Source organism: Microcaecilia unicolor, chromosome 5, assembly GCF_901765095.1.
Source record: "Microcaecilia unicolor chromosome 5, aMicUni1.1, whole genome shotgun sequence".
In the NCBI taxonomy this organism is placed as follows: Eukaryota; Metazoa; Chordata; class Amphibia; order Gymnophiona; family Siphonopidae; genus Microcaecilia; species Microcaecilia unicolor.
Window position 1 is genome coordinate 83,772,279 of NC_044035.1, and position 26,791 is coordinate 83,799,069.

At 45.6% G+C, this 26,791-nt stretch overlaps 1 protein-coding gene across 5 annotated transcripts in view; it reads left to right on the forward strand.

The window, feature by feature from the left end:
• The window catches only part of SLC16A12 (solute carrier family 16 member 12), a 119,661-nt gene that overhangs the window by 81,131 nt on the left and 11,739 nt on the right, over positions 1-26,791 (forward strand). For all 5 annotated transcript variants that reach the window (XM_030203059.1, XM_030203057.1, XM_030203058.1 and 2 more), the window contains 2 exons: positions 14,391-14,494; positions 21,187-21,330. In XM_030203059.1, coding sequence (XP_030058919.1) covers positions 14,391-14,494; positions 21,187-21,330 — 248 coding nt within the window. The remainder of the gene's footprint in view (positions 1-14,390; positions 14,495-21,186; positions 21,331-26,791) is intronic.

Here is a 26,791-nt window from a genome sequence, read left to right on the forward strand (position 1 = left end):
AGCTTTTTTCAACACATGGCAGACTCTCTCTTGTTCAAACAATAGCCTAGTCCCTCATTGCCCTGGTGAATTATTTCCAGTATGAACACCTGCTGAGAGCTGACAAATGACACAACAGTGATGATTCAAACTGTGCACTGCAAGTATCCTTGATGTGAAAATAGAAATATTTTTATTTTACACTCTTGTGGAGCCTGAATAGTTTAAATAAACATTCCATTTCAATAAATGCATTTTCAAATGTGTTCCGTAATGAATTATCGTATTTTGAGAGTGGTGCTTACACAGTAACGTAACTGAAAATTTTTACACACGAAGAAAAAATGTTTTCTCCTGTCAAACAAGTAGTTAGAGGGTACTATGGTGCCCAGGACCCAAAGGCTTGAGGGGAACCTGCCAGATATGCCTTAATCTGGCCATGGGCTGTCCCCACACAGCAAACAGATAAGTCATCATTGACGGCTATAGTGACAGGCCATAAGGGACAAGACTTTGGCATTATAATGTAGTGATGTGCATTGGCACCACCCAGGGGCGTAGCCAGACACCCAATTTTGGGTGGGCCTGGGCCCAAGATGGGTGGGCAGAAGAACTCCGCCTTGTCCCACAAGTGATTTGGTCTCTCCCTCTCTCACCTGCATGCCATATGGTCTCTCAAATATCCCCCCTCCCTTGCATATGTTTTAAATAGCAGATTTTCACCGGCAGCGAGCAGCAACTAATACACACTGCTCATGTTGGCCCCACAGCTTTCCCTCTGATGCAACTTCCTGTTTCCGCATAGGTGGGAATGCATCAGAGGGAAGACTGTGGGGCCGGTGCGAGCAGTATGTATCAGTTGCTGCTTGCTGCAGGCAAAGATCTGCTATTTACAAGGTATGCAGGAGGGACAGTTGTTTGGAGTTTTCGACTGGTGGGGCTTGGGGATCTCTGCCAGCCACATCATAAGTGTGCTGCTACTGGGTGGGCCTGAGCCCAAAGTAGGTGGGCCTGGCACCCTTGGCTATGCCACTGGCACCACCTCTCCTGGAGTCATTAGGCTGGCATCTAAAATAAAGTGGCTGCATGTTGCCCCACCCTCCTCATAGTATCTTCAGACCAGTATCAGCATGTTGGATCTTCAATTGCCAAAGGAAACTCACAGATGCAGAAAGCAATGTTTACTAGGCTCTAAGCTGTTTTCATAGCCATGAGGGGGCCTGACCCCCCCCGCCCTCACTTTGGATTCTGGCCCTTTCATACTTCCCAAAAGGTATTTTGAAGTCAGGTATTTGTCCACTAGTGTTAGGTATTCAAAAAATCTCTGTTTTGCTTGAGTTCAGGCAGAGTTTGTTATTGTTTTCAGTTGCAGTTAAACAGGCAGTCAATTTATTCAAAGCTGTGGGTAGATCTGGTCCAGTGGGTTTGAGTAGTTGCACATCATCAACATAGATGTAGAATTTTGTATGCATCGACCAAAGGAGCTCAGTCAGAAGCTTGAGGTAGATATTAAATAAAATGTGAAACAATATGGATCCCACAGTTCAGTGTCCAAGGTAATGATGTGCTGTTGTTGAACAGTACTGATTGTTGTCTGTCTAACAAATAAGATTTGAACCATGTAAATACTGTGCCACGGATACCTGTTTCTGCCAGCCTTGTGAGCATGATATTATGATCCATAGTGTCGAAGGCTGCTGAGAAATCGAAGCAGATCCCCTGTCACGGTTTCTGTGCAGATCATCAAGAAGGGACACAAGAACTATCTCTGTTCTGTACTCAGGTCTGAAGCCAGATTGACATGGGCCTAGCCAGTTACTTTCAATTAGCCAGTCGTTGAGTTGATTGCAGACTGTTTGTTCTATCAGTTTTGTCAAAAAAGGAATGTTAGAGACTGGTCAAGGGAGATCTTTTTCAGTAGTGGCTACATGTTCAAGCCTCTCATAGACTTGTTACTGTAAAGTCTATAATATCTTGAAAGTATAACCTTGGCACATCAATCACACAGTCAGATGTTCAGAAGTGCTGCTCCAGGGCACAGAGACTTCATTGGGTGCACTGTTGCAGCTGGGTGGAGACCCAAAAGGTGAAGATGTTCTTTTTTGGGTCCCAGCTTAGGCCAAGGCGGCGTTGAAATGAGCGTGTGTCCACACCCAGGTCTAGGTCCTTTGGGTCTCTAGCATGGTCTATTGAAAGGAATGACTCATCTTTACTGAACTCTTTGTTCTTCGTGTTCAGGAACTCTTTATCTTTTATGGAGAAGGCAGGTTCGTCTCCATCTTTGGTGTTCTGGAACACTGAGCTTCCCAGGTGTTTTCTTAAGTCTGCTGGAGAGACTGTTTTGTGGAGCGTTGGGACAATGCTCTGTTCCTTCTGGGCAGGAGCTTCTTTGGTGGTTGGTACATGGCTCGAACAAGGGAGAGCGCCCGCTTTCTAGGACATTGGTGGAAAGTACCTTGACATTTGACTTTCTTGTTTGCTTGAGGCAGACATCGCCTACTGTTGTCCAACCCAAGTTCAGTGGGTGTGCATAGGGAGCACTGTTTGGGCTCTTGCATGATTCACGGATGTACAGGGGTTCTGGTGCATCTCTGTCCGGCAAGAGTAAGATTTCCGCATCTGGATTCAAGTGTGCAAGCTGGTTGGTTGTGGGCCTCAGGTAAGGGTGATTCCGGGCAGCCTGAAACGTGGGAATGTCATCTGGTATCTGGTCACGTTCGACCCGTGTGGGTGACCGTCGCATGGTGTCACCATTCATAGCCTCTATCGTGTAACTGTTTGCTGCTTGCCCTGCTGTCTGTATGGCCCTTGCACAAGTTTTGATGCTGTCTGGGGAGTAGTTTTGGTGGATGTCGAACAGGTCATGGCGCTCTGATCTTGTGAGAGACCTGTTGCTCTGTTCATCTATGATGACCTACATTTTGGCTGCTTTGTCATGTCGTCCTTCAAGATGCGCTTCGGTCAGGCATGTCTTGGTGCAGGATCTCTCTTCGCGGTTTCCTTCACACACCTTTGTGCATCTCGGAGTGGCTTGGGATGTTGATGTCCTCTCTTCCTCCGTCTCCCCGCCATGATTCGACTCGGGGTTGGAGTTCTGTTCGGCATCATCTGGTTGCATGGCATAGGCGTTCTGGTCGTTGCCATGTCCTGTACACTTGATAGGTACTTCGCCGTCTTTGGCAAGATGATCTGAATTTGATTCTTCTACACGTGCGGCTGTTTCCTTTCCAAGCCCATGTGGCATCATGTACATCTCTTGTTTAGGAGTAAGCTTCATACTCGCTATGGTATCCTTGGAATTGGATTTCCACGTCCTGTAGCGCTCAGGGCAGTCATTGGACTGGGTAAGCTCTGCGTGCCCCAGATCTTTGCTGGCCAGATACTCTGCTGGCTTACTTCTTGCTGTGGCTTCAGGTCGAGCAGCTGACGTCGCTGCTGGTTGGTTGGCTTGCGCCTCTCTGACGCCTGATGAGGAGGGTGGCTGTCCAGCTCCCTCTGGTTTAGGCCAAGGGAGTTCAGCCGATATCCTGCTTGAGAGCGACTGCTGTGGTCTCTTTTGCCCCCACCCTGTATGAAGGCTCAGACTCTGCAATGAGCGTTCTTGCTTGTGTCTCTTTTGCCCCCGCCCTGTGTGAAGGCTCAGACTCTGCGATGAGCGTTCTTGTTCTTGTCTCTTTTGCCACCACCCTGTGTGAAGGCTCAGACTCTGTGAGGAGCGTTTTTGCTCGGGTCTCTTTTGCCCCCACCCTGTGTGAAGGCTCAGACTCTGTGATGAGAGTTCTTGCTCTGGTCCCTTTTGCCCCCGCCCTGTGAGAAGGCTGAGACTCTGCGGCTGAAATGGAGCATCTCCATTAGTGCATCTTTCTGGAGCAAGTGCCAGTGGTAGTGCAACTGTGTGCATACATATGTGTGGATCACTGTCGTCCAGGCCTGCCTCTGTGGCGCGTTTTGCTTTGGGCTCACTCGTTTCAGGTAAATTGGACTCTGCTGAGAATGGGTTGGGTTCCTCAGGATATGAGGTTTCTTCTGACTCAAACTGCTTCAATGAACTGGTAGGTGGTGGAGTGTGTGTTGTCGCATACGTTTTGGTTCATAGAGCACCGTTTTCAGAGGTGAAGTGGCTAAATCGGTTCTTTCTGTCATTCTGACCTACAGCAGCTTTGAGAGCCTTGGCCTTTGCCTCAAGTGAAGCTATTTCTTTCTCTTGCTGGAGCGCTTCTGTGACAGTGATCAGCTCAGCTTTTTTATGTGCATCCTCAGCCTTCTGGCGTGCTTCCTCAGCCTCCACCTCGGCCCTTCTGCGCGCTTCCTCAGCCCTTCTGCATGCTTCTTCAGCTTCCAGCGCAGCTCGTTTTAACTTCAGGGCGGTTTCTTGTTCAATGACGCGGTGGCGAGCTTTGGCCATCTCTGCCAATGCCCTCGACTGGAGGGCCGCCTCGCTAGCTTTCGAGTAGCTGGAGTGGTTTGTTGCACATGACCTGGAGGATCTTGAGATTTTGGACAAATGCTTAGAAGAGTGAGAGCGCGGGGAGATACTGTCTTGTGGATCTACAGTTGCACTTGCTGTTTTCTCTTCAGCCTTTTGCAGGTAGCTTGCATAGCTGTTCTCTATTGATGACAGACAGGCGTCACTGTCTGCCCCTGCCTTTGAAGCATTATGCAGGTTTTCTTCTATCTCCCCCCCCCCCCCCCCCGATCCTGTTTAGCTTCTCGCTATACTTTTCCTGCTTTGCTTGATAAATTTTCGGGAGTATCTGGGTTAACTGGTAAGTTCTTCTACCCTTGAACCCTTGTTGGGACTGGAAGGAGAGGGTGTCTACTGTATCTGCGTTGCCCTCTGGCTGTTCCTGCATGTCTGGTGCAGGGGACACTTCATCTGCTACTGTCTTTGAGACATTAAGTTCTGCCATTCTGTGCTTGTTTGCTTATCTGTCTTTATTAAGTGAGGGGTCAGCTCCTGTATGCAGGGAGGCTGGGGGTGTAAAAGGCTGCTCGATATGAAAGCTGTGCTGGGACCTGCTGGCTGTAGTGGCTTCTCTCTATGTCCTGGCTTAAGAAACAGTCTGCTTTTCAAGCTGCCAAAAGTGATACGTTGATGAGCAGAGGAGATAGGAGGAAGAAGTGAAGCTCTGAGTCACAGTTCTCCCTCAATCAGTATCTTAGCAACTAATTGCTTCAGCCCGTTTGCTCGGGAGATCTTTAGGGCTCAGATTTCTTAGCTCTGGCTGGAGGCAGAGGGGAGGGGGAGTTTCAAAGCATCTTCAAAGGAATTATCACATCGGTGTAAGGAATTCAACACATAGAATTCAACTGGAAGAATTTTTTCAAAGTTCCTGATCAATTCTGCGCCACTTTTAAACTACTTTTATCTCTGGTCTTTCTTATGCTTACTTAAAGGTTAAGATTTGCCAATACAAAAACAGCTTTTTCCTTTTCTGACCCTTTAGCTGCCTCTGCTTCTGTGCAGGGAAGTACTTAGAGGACAATGGGAAGGTGCTTAATTTAATCACTCTAGGAAAGCGTACAGTGAGGAAATGCTAGTAGGCAGACACTGGATTTAACTTCTATACATCTTCTGTTTCTTTTTCACAAACTTAGCTCTTCTGATAAATGCATAACTTTAAATAGTCCCTTACATTGCTTTTCTTTAGGTGCAAGCTCACTTAAATGCAGATCAATTAGCATCCAGGCAGTACAAGCAGAGTTACTCGATTTCCTTTCCTTTTCGCACACTTAACCCTTTTGCTGTTGTCCTTTAAATGCAGTTCATATCAGACAGCTATTTTAAAAGCATGATGATTGTCCTGCTCCAAACTTCCTTCAATAGCTAATTAATTTTGTTTTTTATTGGTTTTTTTACTGTTCAAGCCTCTCATAGACTTGTTACTGTAAAGTCTATAATATCTTGACAGTATAACCTTGGCACATCAGTCACACCTGAAGTCTATTATTTTTCTGAAGTTTCTTTTATTTGAATAAATCACAGATAATTTACTCACAGTCAGATGTTCAGAAGTGCTGCTCTAGGGCACAGAGTCTCTGTAATCTGAGAGCTGTTGGAGGTGGAGATCTGTGGAGAGGTAGTTTTATTGCAGGTGAGAAATAGTTGAGCAGATAGAAGTGATTCAAAGCTGGGTGACTGGAATGTGCGATATCTCGTTAGGGAGGAGATATTTTCAAGGTAAAAAAACAAGTTTGTTGCAGGGAGTTTCAGCAGGACAGAGCTGTCTGGGGCACGATGGTATATGCTCCATGTCTCTAGCAAGATGGTGAAATGCCTCATGGCTGAAGGGACAAAGAGGTGTTGAAGCCTCACACAGGCTCAGGGAGGAGCAGATAGAGACCAATGGGGACAGAGCCTGCCATCGGGTAGCAAGGGGTGGTCCTAGAGACAGCTCTCGATTGGAGGGAAAGGTCATACCTGGCTGACCTCTCAGGACAGAAATAGTAAGGCTGAACAGGAAATGATAGCAAGTAGACACAGGAGCCAAGCTTGGCTGAGAGAGAAAAGAGGTCTGAGCCGCCTCACAACCAATGGTAACCGTTCTTATACAGACAGGTGTGGTTGTATTGCCTGTGAACTACATTACACACAATGCCTTGCTCACATATCTTTGCAGAGGAAACTGCAGCAGTGAAAGTCCTTAGAAATGAGATTAACAGTAAAAGCATTACACACATTTTAGAATCACATTATAAACTAGCGCAAGGCTGTCAGAGGACAGAACAGTACACCACAGCTCTTTTTAGTGTTGTTGGCAGCTGCCCTTTCACAAGAGAGGAGTTAACAATTTTAGTGGCCCCTTCAATGAGGCTTATGCTTGCTCGTTGTACTATCTTTACTGGGCAGGGGTCAAGAGGGCAGGTTACAGGCCGTAGACCTTTCAGGATTTTTTTTCATGAGTTTGTTCTGTGACCTGGTTGAATGAATCCCAGATGGTTGTGCATGGTGGAGGAGAAGGAGTGTTCTCCTCATTAGCTGGTGGGAGTTTTGATGGAGAGTTGTGACTGGGAAAGCTACTACTACTACTACTACTATAAATCACTTCTATAGCACTACCAGTCGTATGCAGCGCTTTACAATTGAACATGAAGAAGAAGAAAGACAGTCCCTGCTCAAAAGAACTTACAATCTAAATCAGGACAAACAGACAGGACCAAAAAGGATAAGGGAAGGACAGACAGAAGGACACATAAGGATAAGATAAAAGTTACAAGTCAGGAGTCGAAAACAGCATCAAACAGGTAGGCCTTTAGCCCGGATTTGAAGGCTGGTTCTGTTGTGGGGTTTGCAGTAGGCTATTTACTATTTTAAATAGTTACTTGGTTGAATTTTGCAACTTGTTCAATGTGTTGAGAGAAATATTGTTTTTTTCTGTTGTTAAGGCCTGGTGTTACATTGCTATGTTTTAAAAATTGGTGTTATATTGGCTACCCTCATTCTTCCGGTACCATGTTTGATTTTAAAGATAAACTGTATATTACTAATAATAGCTCTACAAGTTCATTTTTTACTTCTATCAGTACTTTTGAATGTATATCATCCAGTTCAGGTAATTTGCTATTCTTTCTTTTGCTGAATTGCTCCATTACATCTTCCAGGTTTAAATCCGATTTTGGACGTTTTGCTGAAAACGTCCAAGAATCTAGTAGCGAACATAGCCATTTTCAAACAAAAAAACCCCACATCTTTTTGTTTCAAAAATGGCCATTTGTTAGATGTTTTTGTGCTCAGTGTGTCTATCTTTTTAGACCATTAAAGAAAAGAAAAAAGTCCAGGGGAAAAAACGCACAAAAACAAGCCATTGAGATGTGTAGGGGGAGGGGGGGCAACATTCTTTGTAGACTGGCTACACAGATATCCTAGCAGAGCAGTGGGGCACCCTAGGGGGCACTGCAGTGGACTTCATATAAAAGGATATATTTGATTTGGGGGACTTGCATTAACCTGTACTGTATAAGATTTAAGGATATGTGCTCAGAATATAAGGACCAGATTTTTATCAATAATGTTTATTTACAATACAGGTATTGCAGTGTTAGAAGGCAGTTTTTAGGGATTTTACACAAGGGAAATGTGCCACAAGATAAATATTGTTAGAAAGGCTGAATTATTAATTAGGCTGGATTATTAGTAACTCACTTTGATTGAGGCGTAGATGAATTCTTTCTGCTGCTGGTTGGAGTGGTGAAGGAGGTCCTTGCTGGAAAAGAAGTCTTTTTGGCAGATTTGTTGAGAATGGAACCTGGCTTGTCCCAGAGAAATTCAGTGAAGGTCCAGAGAGGTACTACTACTACTGCCACTACTTATCATTTCTATACCACTACTAGATGTACGCAGTGCTGTACACTTGAACATGAACAGACAGTCCCTGCTCGACAGAGCTTACAATCTAATTAGGACAGACAAACAGGACAAATAAGAGATAAGGGAATTACTAAGGTGGGGATGATAAAATCAGATCATCCAGCAGGCAGGGTCATAAGTACATAAGTAGTGCCATACTGGGAAAGACCAAAGGTCCATCTAGCCCAGCATCCTGTCACCGACAGTGGCCAATCCAGGTCAAGGGCACGCTCCCCAAACGTAAAAACATTCCAGACAAGTTATACCTAAAAATGCGGAATTTTTCCAAGTCCATTTAATAGCGGTCTATGGATTTGTCCTTTAGGAATCTATCTAACCCCTTTTTAAACTCCGTCAAGCTAACCGCCCGTACCACGTTCTCCGGCAACGAATTCCAGAGTCTAATTACACGTTGGGTGAAGAAAAATTTTCTCCGATTCGTTTTAAATTTACCACACTGTAGCTTCAACTCATGCCCTCTAGTCCTAGTATTTTTGGATAGCGTGAACAGTCGCTTCACATCCACCCGATCCATTCCACTCATTATTTTATACACTTCTATCATATCTCCCCTCAGCCATCTCTTCTCCAAGCTGAAAAGCCCTAGCCTTCTCAGCCTCTCTTCATAGGAAAGTCGTCCCATCCCCACTATCATTTTCGTCGCCCTTCGCTGTACCTTTTCCAATTCTACTATATCTTTTTGAGATACGGAGACCAGTACTGAACACAATACTCCAGGTGCGGTCGCACCATGGAGCGATACAACGGCATTATAACATCCGCACACCTGGACTCCATACCCTTCCTAATAACACCCAACATTCTATTCGCTTTCCTAGCCGCAGCAGCACACTGAGCAGAAGGTTTCAGTGTATCATCGACGACGACACCCAGATCCCTTTCTTGATCCGTAACTCCTAACGCGGAACCTTGCAAGACGTAGCTATAATTCGGGTTCCTCTTACCCACATGCATCACTTTGCACTTGTCAACATTGAACTTCATCTGCCACTTGCACGCCCATTCTCCCAGTCTCGCAAGGTCCTCCTGTAATCGTTCACATTCCTCCTGTGACTTGACGACCCTGAATAATTTTGTGTCATCGGCGAATTTAATTACCTCACTAGTTATTCCCATCTCTAGGTCATTTATAAATACATTAAAAAGCAACGGACCCAGCACAGACCCCTGCGGGACCCCACTAACTACCCTCCTCCACTGAGAATACTGGCCACGCAATCCTACTCTCTGCTTCCTATCTTTCAACCAGTTCTTAATCCATAATAATACCCTACCTCCGATTCCATGACTCTGCAATTTCTTCAGGAGTCTTTCGTGCGGCACTTTGTCAAACGCCTTCTGAAAATCCAGATATACAATATCAACCGGCTCCCCATTGTCCACATGTTTGCTTACCCCCTCAAAAAAATGCATTAGATTGGTGAGGCAAGACTTCCCTTCACTAAATCCGTGCTGACTTTGTCTCATCAGTCCATGTTTTTGTATATGCTCTGCAATTTTATTCTTAATAATAGCCTCCACCATCTTGCCCGGCACCGACGTCAGACTCACCGGTCTATAATTTCCCGGATCTCCTCTGGAACCCTTCTTAAAAATCGGAGTAACATTGGCTACCCTCCAGTCTTCCGGTACTACACTCGATTTTAGGGACAGATTGCATATTTCTAACAGTAGCTCCGCAAGTTCATTTTTTAGTTCTATTAATACTCTGGGATGAATACCATCAGGTCCCGGTGATTTACTACTCTTCAGCTTGCTGAACTGACCCATTACATCCTCCAAGGTTACAGAGAATTTGTTTAGTTTCTCCGACTCCCCCGCTTCAAATATTCTTTCCGGCACCGGTGTCCCCCCCAAATCCTCCTCGGTGAAGACCGAAGCAAAGAATTCATTTAATTTCTCCGCTACGGCTTTGTCCTCCTTGATCGCCCCTTTAACACCATTTTCGTCCAGCGGCCCAACCGCCTCTTTGGCCGGTTTCCTGCTTTTAATGTATCTAAAAAAATGTTTACTATGTATTTTTGCTTCCAACGCTAATTTCTTCTCAAAGTCCTTTTTTGCCCTCCTTATCTCCGCTTTGCATTTGGCTTGGCATTCCTTATGATCTATCCTGTTACTTTCAGTTGGTTCTCTTCTCCACTTTCTGAAGGATTGTTTTTTGGTTTCCTTTATCTTACTGTTTAGCCACGCCGGCTGACGTTTAGTCTTTTTTCCCTTTTTTCTAATACGTGGAATATATTTGTCCTGAACCTCCAGGATGGTGTTTTTAAACAGCATCCACGCCTGATGCAAGTTTTTTACTCTGCGAGCTGCTCCTTTCAGTCTTTTTTTCACCATTTTTCTCATTTTGTCGTAATCACCTTTTCTATAGTTAAACGCTAGCGTACTTGATTTCCTAGTTTCACTTCCTTCAATGCCAATATCAAAACCGATCATATTATGATCACTGTTATCAAGCGGCCCTCGTATCGTTACCCCCTGCACTAGATCATGAGCACCACTAAGGACTAAGTCTAGTATTTTTCCTTCTCTTGTCGGCTCCTGAACTAGCTGTTCCATGAAGCTGTCCTTGATTTCATCAAGAAATCCTATGTCCCTTGCGTGTACAGATGTTACATTAACCCAGTCTATATGCGGGTAATTGAAATCCCCCATTATTATTGTGTTGCCCAGTTTGTTTGCGTCCCTGATTTCCTTTAACATTTCCGCATCCGTCTGTTCGTCCTGGCCAGGCGGACGGTAGTACACTCCTATCACTATCCTTTTCCCCTTTGCACATGGAATTTCAATCCACAGTGATTCCAAGGAGTGTTTTGTTTCCTGCAGAATTTTCAATCTATTTGATTCAAGGCTCTCGTTAATATACAATGCTACCCCTCCACCAATCCGATTCACCCTATCACTACGATATAATTTGTACCCCGGTATGACAGTGTCCCACTGGTTATCCTCCTTCCACCAGGTCTCAGAGATGCCTATTATATCTAATTTTTCATTTAGTCCAGAGAAAAGGGGGGGGGGGGGGCAGACTGTGTTCCAGGTTTTATAATTTCTTGTTGGGTCAATAGGCTGAAGTCAGGTGAGGTGTATTGATCCAATGAAAACTCAGGGGTGGGTTCTCTCTGGTTTTTGAAAATGGAGCAGGGTAGCTGGTCACATGTTTAAACTATACACACCAAGAGATTCTTGACAAGATTAGGCGGGTCATTGTCTGTGAGTTTCAGATAGATGGGCTTTCTTTTGTCAGATTAGGTGGGTCATGGTCTGGGAGTTTCACTGTCTTTTGTTAACTCCAGTCTCTGTGATTGCTGTCAATATACAGACTTTGTTCTTTGGAGATGTGGTGATTGTATCCACCCAGCTAGTTCTATAGTTACAAGCTATCAGGGGCCTTCAGGGGGAGGGTGGGGGTCAGACCTGTTTTTCTGATACTGCTCAAGCTGCATTAGTAAAACATTTTTTATATAGATATAATATATGTTTTCCAACAAAATTAATAATTCTGAAAATTCTTCATATCATGCTACAGTCCCAGGTACACATCTCCCCATTACCCCCTTATATTATTTGGTGAACCCTCTAAAACCCACCAAAAACCTACTGTACCCAACTGTACACCATTACAATAGCTCTTATGCCTGCAGGTATTATCCATATGTGGGTATAGTAGGTATTTGATGGGGTTTGGATGGCTCACACTTTCCACCACAAGTTTAACAATTAGAGTGGTATATAGGCCTGGGTTCCCTTCTCTACAGTGTACTGCACTGACCACTAGGCAACTGCTTGCTGCTCTAATAGGACTGGCCATAACATCTGAAGCTGTCATAGAGGCTGGTATATATTCTTTGGGGGGAGGTCTGTGGCCACTGGGGAAGTAAGTGGGGGGTCATTCCTTAATCCCTCCAGTGCTCATTTGGGGCGTCCTTTTTGACATAGTTGTGATTGAAACAGGTCTAGATCCAAAATGTCTAACTTTTAGCCCTGAACATTTTTGCTTTATTCCATTACTAGCCGTTGAGCCCGTAAAAACGGGCTGGTATTGGGGTTTTCCTTCTCCCTCCCTCCCCGCGAGGTCGCCACCGCTACCGTCCCCCACCCCCACCCCCGGAGTTGCCGCCATCCCTCCACCTGGCCTGGGCCTTCTCTCCGCTACTAAACTTACACATTCATTCTCCGGAACGCAGCACGCACATCAGCTGAGCTGCCGTCGGCCCTTCCTTCTCTGTCTGTGTCCCGCCCTCCTGTGACGTAACGTCAGCGAGGGCGGGACACAGGCAGGGAAGGAAGGCCGACGGCAGCTCAGCTGATGTGCGTGCTGCGTTCTGGCGAATGGATGTGTAAGTTTAGTAGCGGAGAGAGGGCCTGGGTCGGGTGGGGGGGAGGAACGGTAGCGGCGATCTCAGGCGGGCGGGCGGGGGGGAGCGGCATCAACCTCGGCGGCGCAGTTTTCCTCTCTGTCCCGCCCTCGTCATCACGTATTGACGCGGGGGCGGGACAGAGAGGGAAGTCTCTACTGCGCATTTGCGAGTGAGTCGGTCACTCGCCGTTTATATGTTTGATGGCAGAAAAACATCCAAGTTTTGGGAATGTCACCGTCACACCCACTTGTGATTTGGATGCACTGCATACTGTGATAATAACCCTGGGTCCTGTGCTCCTCCAAGCCTTCTACTACTTGCACAACACTCCCAGCCTTTTAGCTTATATGAGTTCAGGTCAAGGCCACAAAGTGATCCACTTCTGGTTTTCTTCCTTTATTCCAGCCAAGCAATTTTAACACCAGTGTAACAAACAAAAGGAAAGCAGCAAACTGATAGTGTCCAAGCCCAAATGACTCCTACAAGTCTTTGTCCCCTTTACTTTCTCACTGGGGGTATCTTGTCCCACTTCAAAGGTTCTCAACAAGCTTCTTTCTGTGGTCTGTCCCCTTCACTATTGAGGGTTGGCAGCTCCCCACTCCAAATTCCAGTTCACCGCCCTCTGCTCACAGCCAGAGTTAGGATTACCTTTCTCCCTAGACTCCATAACTTCCGGGCAGGAGAGAGCAATGCCTTCTTCTTCCCAAAATTAGGCACGGTATATAGAATATGCTTAGTTGATATCCTAGTGTCTAAAACTGCATACCTCCACTTACACAAATGAAAATGTGGCATAAATCCTGGCACATAGGTTTAGGGGCAGAGGGCCATATTCTATAACAATGCTTGTAAATTTCAGAACACCCATGAAACACCCATTTCCCTGTCCATAACTATGCCCCTTTTAGCCTGCGCACATTAAAATTTAAGCGCAATGCGTTACAGAATACGTTTAAGGAGTTGTGGCGTAAATTCTAATTATTGCCAATTAGTGCTCATTATTGCTTGTTAAGTGCTCTTAACAATGCTGATTGGCTTATTAAGCCAATTAAGTTACGTGTATTGTTACAGAATACGCTTGGATATCGGCATGGATCTCTAGGTGTGCTATATAGAATCCAGGGGAATATATATATGTTAGCATTCAAAATACATGTGAATTTCTGAGTACTCATTTGTTCAGTGTATGCTTTTGTTCTTTTTTTAAATATAACAGAGCAAAAGCCTTACAGCAATTCAGATGATGTTTCATATTGCATGTATTCTTTGGAAGAAAGGCGGGAGAGGGGAGATATAATAGTTAAATAACTTTGCGGCATAAATGCACAAGAGGCGAGTCTCTTTAAATTGAAAGGAAGCTCTGGAATGAGGGGACATAGAATGAAGGTGAAAGGGGATAGACTCAGAAGTAACCTGAGGAAATACTTCTTCACAGAAAGGGTGATGAATTCGTGAAATGGCCTCCGAATGGAAATGGTGGAGCCGAAAATAGTATCTGAATTCAAGAGAGCTTGGGGCAAGTACATAGAATCTCTAAGGGAGTGATGGGGAGAGTAGATGACATGGATGGTCTTTATCTGCCTACATTTTTCTCTGTGTCTCATGCATTTTGTACTTTTTTGTGGATTAAGGATTCGGTTTTGAAGTAAACAGCTGCATTTGGTTCTCTGTCTCTTTTTCAGATGTATCTCTATTTTTTTTGTGGAGTTCCAAACATACTTTGCTCAGGATTATGCTCGAACAGCTTGGATACATTCCATAGCAGATTGTACCACAATGGCTTGTGGTGAGTATTACACATCAAAGTTGATGAATTTATTTGCTCTTTAACTCAGCATGTGCTGGTCACACACATTAGTGTGCACTGAAACATAGCACTCATGGCAACCAGATTATAAAATTAGTTTGCAGAGGATCTAAGGCTACTTAAACATGAAAGGAAGTACAGTAATTTATTTTGGAGACTAGAATTTCTGAATACACTATGGAGATAATTTTAGAAGTCTTGCACAATATGCACCAGTAATTAGTGGCATTTACATATGTAGATTGCATACATGAGTAAGGGGCTTAGGGGCTTACTACTACTACTACTATTTAGCATTTCTATAGCGCTACAAGGCGTACGAAGCGCTGCACAAACATAGAAGAAAGACAGTCTCTGCTCAAAGAGCTTACAATCTAATAGACAAAAAATAAAGTGAGCAAATTAAATCAATTAATGTGTACAGGAAGGAGGAGAGGAGGGTAGGTGGAGGCGAGTGGTTACAAGTGGTTACGAGTGAAAAGCAATGTTAAAGAGGTGGGCTTTCAGTCTAGATTTAAAGGTGGCCAAGGATGGGACAAGACGTAGGGGCTCAGGAAGTTTATTCCAGGCGTAGGGTGCAGCGAGACAGAAGGCGCGAAGTCTGGAGTTGGCAGTAGTGGAGAAGGGAACAGATAAGAAGGATTTATCCATGGAGCGGAGTGCATGGGAAGGGGTGTAGGGAAGGACGAGTGTGGAGAGATACTGGGGAGCAGCAGAGTGAGTACATTTATAGGTTAGTAGAAGAAGTTTGAACAGGATGCGAAAACGGATAGGGAGCCAGTGAAGCGACTTGAGGAGAGGGGTAATATGAGTAAAGCAACCCTGGCGGAACACGAGACGGGCAGCAGAGTTTTGAACCGATTAGAGAGGGGAGAGGTGACTAACTGGGAGGCCAGCAAGAAGCAGATTGCAGTAGTCTAAATGAGAGGTGACAAGGGGTGTGGATGAGGGTTTTGGTAGAGTGCTCAGAAAGAAAGGGGCGGATTTTACAGATGTTGTAAAGAAAGAAACGACAGATCTTGGCAATCTGCTGGATATGAGCAGAGAAGGAGAGAGAAGAGTCAAAGATGACCCCAAGGTTTTGAGCTGAGGAGACAGGGAGAATGAGAGAGCCATCAACAGAAATAGAAAACGGGGGGAGTGGGGAGGTGGGTTTGGGGGGAAAAATGAGAAGCTCGGTTTTGGTCATGTTTACTTTCAGGTGGCGTTGAGACATTCAGACAGCAATGTCAGACAAGCATGCTGAAACTTTGGTTTGGATGCAAGGTGAGAGATATCAGGGGTAGAAAGGTAGATTTGGGCGTCATCAGCATAGAGATGGTAGGAAAAGCCATGGGATGAGATTAATGAACCAAGGGAAGAAGTGTAGATAGAAAAGAGGAGGGGACCAAGAACAGAACCCTGAGGTACTCCGACAGGCAGAGGGATAGAAGTAGAAGAGGATCCACCAGAGTGAACACTGAAGGTGCGGAGGGAGAGGTAGGAAGAGAACCAGGAAAGGACAGAGTCCTGGAATCCAAGTGAGGACAGGGTATCGAAGAGTATGCTGTGATCGACAGTGTCAAAAGCAGCGGAAAGATCAAGAAGAATGAGGATGGAATATTGACCTCTGGATTTAGCCAGTAATAGGTCATTGGAGACTTTAGTAAGCGCAGTTTCGGTTGAGTGGAGAGGGCGAAAAGCAGATTGTAGTGGGTCAAGAATAGCATGTGAAGAGAGAAAATCAAGGCAGCGGTGGTGAACAGCACGCTCAAGTAATTTGGAGAGAAAAGGGAGGAGGGAGATGGGTCGGTAATTAGACGGACAAGTAGGGTCGAGTGAAGGCTTCTTAAGGAGAGGTGTGACCACAGCATGTTTAAAGGCAGTAGGGACAGTTGCAGTGGAAAGTGAGAGGTTGAGAATGTGACAGATAAAAGGAATAAGAGCAGGTGAGATGGCATTAAGAAGGTGGATGGGAATGGGATCAGAGGAACAGGAAGTTCCTTTGAGGAAGAAAGGAGAAGTGTAGTTTCCTCTATAGTAACTAAAGGAAAGGAGGAAAAGGAATGAAGGGAAGGAAAGAGAGGGGAACGGACTAGTGGAGGAAGAGGTGGTGAGGTAGAGAATTCAAGGTTTATTCAAGGCTTACTAAACCCATAGGTGCCTACACGCCTGGATACCACGTGGCCCTTGCGGTAATTTCAATTTTGGCGTGCGTCCACTACATGCATCTGAAAAATATTTTTTATTTTCTGACTTGCGGCAACTAGGCGCGTCAAGTAGCATTTGACGCGTGTAGACCATTACCACCCGATTACTGCGTGAGATCTTACCGCTAGATCAATGGCTTGCGGTAAGGTCTCAGACCCCAAATGGACGCTCAGCAATTTTCATTTTTCCACACATCCGTTTTCGGCAAGAAAAAAAGGCATTTTTGTAGGTGCGCTAAAAAATAATTCTGTGCGTGCCAAAAACACGCATCTACACCACTGCAGGCCATTTTTCATTACACCTTAGTAAAAGGACCCCTCAATTTTTAACCTAGGCTAGCATTAAGATGTATTACTTTATCACTAAATCATGCTGTTTTAACACAAGTCCCATTTTATGCAATGAGACCCAGAGGGGCATAATCGAATGTCGCCGGCGATCTATTTTGGCGGCGGCGCAACAGCTGGCCGGAACTGTATTATCGAAAAAGATGGCTGACCATCTTTTTTTCAATAATACGGTTTAGCCCGGCCAAATGCCAGAGTTTGCCGAGTTTGAGATCACAGGTTTTGTATTTCAGCGATAATGGAAAAAAATGCCGGCCATCTCAAACCTGGCGAAATCCAAGGCATTTGGTCGTGGGAGGATCCAACATTTGTAATGCACTGGTCCCCCTCACATGCCAGGGCACCCTAGGGGGCACTTCTAAAAATGTTTTAAAAAATACAAAAAAAGCTGCCAGGTGCATAGCTCCCTTACCTTGGGTGCTGAGCCCTCCAAACCCACTCCCCACACCTCTACTCCATTACCATAGCCCTTATGGGTGAAGGGGGGCACCTACATGTGGGTACAGTGGGTGTTGGGGGGGTTTGGAGGGCTCAACACTTAGCACCACAAGTGTAACAGGTAAGGGGGGGGGGATAGACCTGGGTCTGCCTGCCTGAAGTGCACTGCACCCATTAAAAACTGCTCCAGTGACTTGCATACTGCTGTCAGGGTCCTGAGTATGACATTTGAGGCTGGCATACAGGCTGGTAAAATAGGTTTTTATTTTTATTTTTTTAGTGTGGGAGGGGGTTGGTGACCACTGGGGGAATACGGGGAGGTCATCCCCCATTCCCTCCAGTGGTCATCTGGTCAGTTGGGGCACCTTTTTGAGGCTTGGTCGTGAAAATAAAAGGACCAAGTAAAGCCGGCGAAATACTGCTTAACGCCGCTTTTTTTTTCCATTATCCGCGAAAGCCAGCCACCTGGTGGCCACGCCCATGCCCGCCCATGTCCCGCCTTTGCTTCGCCGGCGACACGCCCCTTTGAACTTTTGCCGGCGAGGCGACGGGAAAGCGGCGATGCTGTCAAAAAGCAGCTGTCGATTATACCGATTTTGCCGCTTTTCCGAGATCGCCGGCCATCTCCTGATTTATGCCGGAAGATGGCCGGCGATCACTTTCGAAAATAAGCAGGCTAGTTACTAATAACGTGTCTTAACAGTATCCCATATTGATAACTGTGCCCCTAAATATCACTCTTAGAATGCCATCATTAAGACATTTAGATGGCTTGGGATGCCCAGATTCAAAATGGTCATGTCTTGGGTGTTTCGGGGGGAGGGGCAAAATTATTATGGGTGCTCTGAGTTGGGCGCCATTTATAGAATAGCATTTGGTGCCAAGATCTGAGGATTTACACCAGGTGTAAATCCTTGCGCCTAAATTAGGTGCAGATCTGCCTTATTCTGTAACATTGTGCACAAATTCCAGGAATGCCTCTGACCCCTCCTTCTATGGCCACACCTCCTTTTTGGATCCACGTGTAAAAATTGATGTGTGCAGCTTTATAGAATAGTGAATAAAGATGCATGTAAATTCTAATTATTGTCAATTAGCGCCAATAATTGATTCTTTGCACCCAATTATCAGTGCTAATTGACTCATTATGCAGTTACATTGTGTACGCAAATTGGGCACTCACCCAAATTTGCACACACAATTTTGAGCACCATATATAGAGTTAGGGGGTATGAACTAGATTCTATATATCTTGTCTACAAAATTGGCACCGAAACATAATACATCTAGGTGTATTCTATAAAGTAGGCCTAAATCTAGACTTACTTTATTTCCATGTGGTTATATTTTTAGATTTTGCTCACACCTTTTTCTGTAGTAGCTCAAGGTGAGTTGCATTGAGGTACACTGGATATTTCTCTGTTCCAGGAGGGCTCACAATCTAAGTTTGTACCTGAGGCAATGGAGGGTTAAGTGACTTGCCCAAGATCACAAGGAGCAGTAGTGGGATTTGAACCGGCCACCTCTGGATTACAAGACTGATGCTCTATCCACTAGGCTGAGCGCCCATCTGCTTTCAACTATGTGACTTAGAATTTACGCGTATCATTTTATAGAATACGCTTACAGGCTCATTTTCAAAGCACTTAGCCTCCCAAAGTTCCATAGAAACCTATGGAACTTAGCCTCCCAAAGTGCTTTGAAAATATGCCTCTTAGACAGTTATATATGTAAATTCTAATTAATACCAGCTAGGTTCAATAATTGTTTGTTAATTGGCAATTATCAGCACTGATTGATTTGTTAGCTAATTATGATGTGCGAACAAATCCAGAATACAACCAGATCTGCACATGTGACTTAAGTCACACTATAAAGAATCTGGGGGTATATGTGTATTTTGCAAGCTAACTGTTAATAATCTAAGGATTTACTTCCATTGTCTGTGTCCAACCTAGCACAGACTGGAAAGAGAGCCAGAGTGATGCTCTAATGCTTAACTTTATGGCAGACACAAAGATATGTGATGCCCTCGGTAAGGCTTCAGCCACCCCCCCACCCCCCAAGCCCTTCCCTATGCCTTTCTCTTCTCTTCTCCCTCATGTCCAGCATCTCATTTTCCTTAGTAGCCTTGTGTATTGCATCTCACCTTCCTTACCCAGTGAGTGCTGGTTGACACATATTGCCACTGAGGGGTCTTTTCTAAATATCAATTTATACAACAGTAACCCAGTTCAACCGGTGCTCACTGGTACTTTAGTTTCAGAGAGTCTCTTAGCTAGTTGGTATTCCTTGCCTCTCTGCACCAGTGGTTTAGCTATGTGGGGCCACGGGGGCCTGTGGTCCCACAAATTTCTGCCGGGCCCCTGGTTTGGCTGGCAGGGGTCCTGAACCCCTGCCAGCTGAAGCCTTGTCCAGCGCCGGTCTCTGGCCCTGCTCTCTCTTCCCCTTCACGTCCTGCATGCTCCTTTTAGTGAAATTCAGTTTCACTTAAAGGAGCGTGCAGGACGTGAGGAGGAAGAGAGAGAGAGCAGGGCAGGCAATTAGGTGGCGCTGGAGACCGGCGCTGGACAAGGCTTCAGCTGGCGGGGTTTGAGAGCCCCCGCCAGCCAAGGTACTTTGCTGCAGCAGTGGGTGGGGAGCGGCAGCGGGAGCGGTGAGGTGGCTGTTGGGGCGGGGGTCAGCAGCAGGGCGGCAGACTAAAATGAGCCCCTCCACCGCGGGCTCTGGCCCCCTCCCACCATAAGGTGTGGCTACGCTCCTGCTGTGCGCAGATTTTATTATCATTTGGGGATTTTCTTATCTAGCATCTCCCCTTCCCTACCTCAATAGTTCAGCATTTCTTCTCCTGTGACCCAGGGGCATAGCCAGACCTCGGTGGGAGGGGGGGTCCAGAGCCCAAGGTGGGGGGGGGGCACATTTTAGCCCGCCTCACAGCCGCCGAGCCCCCCATCACTTTCGACCCCACCGCTGCTGCCGCCGCCGCAGCAAAGTACCTTTGCTGGTGGGGGTCTCCAACCCCCGCCAGCCTTAGTGTTCTTCAGTGCCAGTCTCCGGTGCGTTCGCTCACTTCGCTGATCTGTGCTGCGAGTCCTGACGTCCTGCACGGAAGGACGTGCTGGATGTCAAACAGCACAGATCAGCGAAGTGAGCGAACGTGCCGGAGACTAGTGCTGAAGAACACTAAGGCTGGCGGGGGTTGGGGACCCCGCCAGCAAAGGTAGCTGGTGGCGGCAGCGGTGGGGGTTCGAAAGTGGCTGGAGAGGGTCGCTGGGGGAATAAAACGTAGAGGGGGCCGGACTAAATCTGAGGAGGCCCATGCCCCCGTGGCCCCACCTAGCTACGCCCCTGCTCTGACCTCTCCCCATGTGTCTAATCCATCCTGTCCCTCCTCTACCTCCCTTAAATGTCCAGCATTATTATAGAATATTCCTGCTGTGCCAACTAAAACATGGCTTAAATGAACATGACCAAATTTGGTCATGTGGAGAGGCACTCAGCATTATTCTATATACCACATAGAAATTTAAGCCTATTCTATAAATTGTAGGCGTACTTTAGAGAATATGCCTAGGTGTATTATTTTACTGCATGGATTTTTCATGCCCCATATATAGAATCTAGCCCTTAAGGTATATTGTATAAACTCTGATTTTTTTTCCTTTCCTTCTGAGGTTTTATGCTTTTGTTTTTCAGCACCCCTTGGGAGCTTTGTGAGCAATCACTTATCTTGTCAAGTAGGAATCATTCTCGGAGGACTGCTCGCCTCTGCTGGACTCATCCTAAGTTCCTTTGCCACAAGCCTGGAGTACCTGTACCTTACACTCGGAGCCCTTACAGGTAGCATGCCTGGGAATCATTCAGCCTATTTGTTTTACACAGAGAGACCCTGACAAGAGGAAGAGATGAGCCATTATAGTTTTATCATATGGTGTACTAAGTATATTGTTAGCTGTAATTCTTCCGAGGACAATTCTATAAAAGAACACCTAGATTTAAGCACTAGAAAAGTACCTATTTGAAACCTATTTTATGAAGAAAAGTAGGTGCCTGATTTCTTTATAGAATACTAGTGTAGGCGGCTTGAACACGTCTATGTTCAAGGTGCGAACATTTACACCAGCCATAAAGCTTGTGCAAGTGCTCACATGTAGGCAGCAAAAGGCTGCATGTACAAAGTAAACATCCCATCCATACTGCACCCAAACTCCACCCATGTGAATGCCCACCTGTAAAATATGCACCTTCACATCTAGGTGTGTACTTATAGAATAATACGGCTTAGCCAAAAACTGCTCATTTACCTTTCATCCTTTGTGTCCAACTGGGGCATTCACTACCAGAATACTATTTAAAGAATGATTCTGTTGCTCAGCTAGGGCATTGATAGAGGGTACATTCAGATGGGAGCTAGCTAATCAAGGCATTATTAACTAGTTTTTAGTCGCAGTGAATGACCTCTCAGAATCCCTGTTGCCTTCTCTCTTTACCTAAATAAAAGAGAAGTATATCCAGGTATTGATCTGGAACATTGCTAAAAATAGTTGTTTCAATAACTAAAGGTATTATTTGGTATGAATCAATCTACTCTGGGAGGCAAGAATCATATTTCTCAAACTTTTAGTGACTGTTTTAGGGTGAAAACGAAATCCATTTATGCCTTCTTTGGAGAAAACTCAGGAAGGGACAACACTCCCCTTGAGGAGATCCAGTGGGAACTAGTAAGTATCCCCAGAGCCCAGGATATGGTCTTAGGTCATCTGAAGAGTTCACTTATGTAGAGGTTGGCAGGGGAGATTTTGAGACAAGATTTAATCTTTGTCTTCCCAGTTGTACTTTCAGTTGAAAACAAATTTGATTAGTAAAAAAGTGATGGTGTCTTTTAAGCCATTCTACCGTGCCTTGGATTCTCTCCCTTCAGGTTTGGTAAAGGGTTCTCCAAATTTCACACTTCCATGGTTGACAGCCATAGTGAATCTTTGCCTTCTTTGAAGGAGTGAATGAAAATGTGGATAAAGGTGAGCCGGTCGATATTGTGTATCTGGATTTTCAAAAGGCATTTGACAAAGTACCTCATAAAAGACTCCAGAGGAAATTGGAAAGTCATGGGATAGGAGGAGGTAGTGTTCTACTGTGGATTAAAAACTGGTTAAAAGGATAGAAAACAGAGAGTAGGGTTAAATGGTCAGTATTCTCAATCCAGAAGTGTAGATAGTGGGGTTCCGCAGGGGTCTGTGTTGGGACTACTGCTTTTTAACATATGTATAAATGATCTCGATATGGGAATAACTAGTGAGGTAATTAAATTTGCCAACGACACAAAGTTTTTCAAAGTTGTTCAGTTGCAAGTGGATTGTGAAAAATTGCAAGATGACCTTGGGAGACTGGGCATCCAAATGGCAGATGATGTTTATTGTGAGCAAGTGCAAAGTGATGCATGTGGGAAAGAGGAACCCGAATTATAGCTACGTGATGCAAGGTTCCACGTTAGGAGTCACCGACCAGGAAAAGAATCTAGGAGTCATCGTTGACGATACTTTGAAACCCTTTCCTCAGTGTGCTGCGGCAGCAAAGAAAGCAAATAGAATGTTAGGTGTTATTAGGAAAGGAATGGAAAATAAAAATATGGTGGAAAATAAAAATATGGATGTTATAATGCCTTTGTATTGCTCCATGGTGCAACTGCACCTTGAATACTATGTGCAATTCTGGTCACCACGAGGGGAATAATCAAATGGTGCCGGCGAAATACATGGCCGGCGATGTATTTTGGCAGCAAACAGCTGGCCAGACACGTATTTTTGAAAAAGATGGCCGGCCATCTTTTGTTTCGATAATACGGTTTCGGCCAGGCAAATGCCTTGGATTTGGCCGGGGTTTGAGATGGCTGGCTTCGTTTTTTAGCGATAATGGAAAGTTATGTCGGCCATCTCAAACCCCGACCAAATCCAAGGCATTTGGCCGTGGGAGGAGCCAGCATTTTTAGTGCACTGGCCCCCCTGACATGGCAGGACACCAACCGGGCTCCCTAGGGGTCACTGCGGTGGACTTCAGAAAAGCTCCCACGTGCATAACTCCCTTACTTTGGGAGCTGAGCCCCCCAACCCCCCCCCCCCCCCAAAACCCACTACCCACAAATGTACTGCACCCACTAAAACTGCTCCAGGGACCTGCATACAGCCTCTAGGACTTATTGCTGCTGAATAACTTTGGCACACCAGTTCACACCTGAAGACTAATCTCTCTGAAAAAGTCCTTTCTTGAAATAAGCACGTTTACTCACAATTAACTGCAGATCAGAGGTTGTGCCCCATTGGCAAAGAGTCCCCTGGTACTAAGATTAGCAGTAGGTCAGAGCTGGCACAATGGTGTACAATGCCCTCTTTCAGCACCATTCAAGGTAATAACTAAGTTCTCTAACGTGGGTAACACAGGAAAGGGAACTAAAAGTGGCTTACAAAAATGGCCACTACCGCATGGACTACAACAGGAAACAAAACAGGGCACACTCTGACCCAGTAAGCAGGGGGAAAGCACCAGGGAAGTAGAGCCTACCAACTACCAATACCTACACCCACCACAATGCATTGCTGATGTGACTCTGCAGTGCAAATAACAGAAAAGGTGTCACACTCACCCCAGAGCCACATCACAAGCAGGAAAAGGCTGTCGGAGGACAGAACACATTCTGCTGTCTTGGAGGTGGGTATGGCATTTGAGGCTGGCATACAGGCTGGAAAAAAAGTGTTTAAAGTGGGGGGGTTTTGGTGGGAGGTGGTTAGTGACCACTGGGGGAGTACGGGGAGGTCATCTCCGCTTCCTTCCGGTGGTCATGTGGTCAGTTTGGGCACCTTTTTGAGGCTTGGTCGTGAAAATAAAAGGACCAAGTAAAGCTGGCGAGATACTGCTTAACGCCGTATTTTTTTTCCATTATCGGCGAAAGCCAGCTATCTGGTAGCCACGCCCATACCCACCCATGTCGCGCCTTCGCTTCGCCGCCGACCCGCCCCTTTGAACTTTCGCTGGCGAGGCAACGGGAAAGCGGCGATGCTGTCAAAAAAAGCAGCTTTCGATTATACCGATTTCTCCGCTTTTCCCAGATCGCCGGCCATCTCCCGATTTGTGTCAGGAAATGGCCGGCGATCACTTTCGATTATGAGCTGGCACATCTCAAAAAAGATATAGTGGAAATAGAAAAGGTACAGAGAAGGTCGATGAAAATGATAAAGGTGATGGGATGACTTTCCTATGAGGAAAGGCTGAAACAGCTTATGCTCTTCAGCTTGGATAAAAGCTTATGTTCTTCAGCTTGTTTTGGGATCTTGCCAAGTACTTGCAAGCTGGATGGGGCACTGTTAGAAACAGGATGCTGGGCTTGATGGACCTTTGGTCTGTCCCAGTATGGCAATACTTATGTTCTTATATTCTAATATGTGGGCATCTCTAGTGTTTAACATGCGCTAATTTTTAGCATGTACTAAAAACGCTAGCGCGCCTTAGTAAACAGGACCCTTAGGGGGTCTTTTACTAAAGCTTAGCTTGAGTTATCTGCAGCAGGGCCCATTTTATTCCTATGGGCCCTGCTGCAGATAACTCGAGCTAAGCTTTAGTAAAAGACCCCCTTAGTCTCTTCCATCATCAAAACTATAGCTGTTGTGTGATGGTATTTTATGCATTTGTTTTCTAAACTAAGAAAAAAGTACAAGCTTCATCATATAGACAAAGAGATAGGCAGAAAGTAAAAACATCTTCACCATATGGAATGACAGTAAATTACTTTAACCAACTATTAACACTCACCTGCTCACTAACTCAACTACTCCCCGCTAACCTATCCTTACATTCAACTCACCCCTGTCCATCTACCGAAGCCCTCCAACTCAGTAACACAATAACCCATCACCTATCCAATCTATAGACCCCCCTCTATGCTTCCACTTCCATTTCAGGTAGAAAGGCTCCTCATCAGTTTTCTACCATTCATTTTAAAAAATGGAGGCATTTAAGCTGAAGTTAGTGACCTGAGGTGAAATGCCATTATTTTAAAATGGCTGGCAGAGCAGATAAGACAAGACCTTTTGCAGGGCAGGGGTTTGTATAGTGAGTGGATTAGTGAATAGGTGTGCAGGAGGGTGGGAAAGTGAATTAGTGATTGAATTGTCAAATAAGGATTGGGTGAGTGAGAGGGTGGGTAGGAAGATGAATGGGTGGTGAAAAAGCAGGGGCTGTCTGGTCCTGGGGGTCCTGGGACAGTTCCTTTGGCTTAGGGATCCTAGGCTGGATGAGAGAACCAAGTTGCTTTTAATCCAGCGGTTAGAGGTGTGACTTAAACTAATATCTGACTCTAAGCACTGAAGTTAAAAATGATGATAAAGTCCATGCACTTTTTAACTTTACCACCATTTTTAGCCACTTTTTTTTTCTTTTTTACTACTGAGCAATTCGGAAATAGGAAGCTCATTGAATCAATGGGAAAGTTCTTTTAGCACTGCAGTAAAGCAAAAAGGACAATTCTAACATGTATATACTCATTGCACATATAAATATATACATAAAATCCCCCCTCAAACGTTCTTAAGCTCACTCCGTGGCAGTGAAGTACTGAACGCCTGTACTCTGTGTAGGCTAGGCTATGTGGACCACTCACTCTCACCCTCACTCATAGACCCGCCCTCAGCCACGCCCCATCTGCACATAAAAAGCAACCTCAACGTTCTAAACTTTGTGGCTTCAGAGTTTATAAGTTCGAAGCTCTGTAACCACTTTTACAAACCATCTAACTGTGCCCCGCCCTCACGTCAAAACGTTATGACGTCGGGGGCGGGACATAATGAACACAACTACACTAAGCTGCTGAAGCCCATTGCTTCATCTGTGTTTAAACGAGGCACGCATCGCCCCCCCCCCAAATCCACCCCCCCTCTCACACATGCCCGTGCACATCACCCCCCCTCCAAAAATGCCAAACCACTCCCATGCCTCCACCCGCCCAACGCCCCTCCGCTCCCCGACATATGCTCCGCCCATCCCCAGTACGTGCACGTCGACCCCCCCTCCAAAATCCCCAACCCCCCTCTACTACCCTCTCCTCCTCTTACTGCAGTCCCAGCCGCAGAACTGAAGGGCAACGTACTTCGGACATTCTGCTGCCTTCCGTTCTGTTCGCTATGAGCTCTGTGCCCTGATTGGCTGCTCCCGCCCTCAAGGGCGGGACCAGCCAATCAGGCCACACAGCTCATAGCGAACACAATGGATTAAGGCACCAGAATTTCCGAACTACCTTGCCTTTCACTTCTACGGC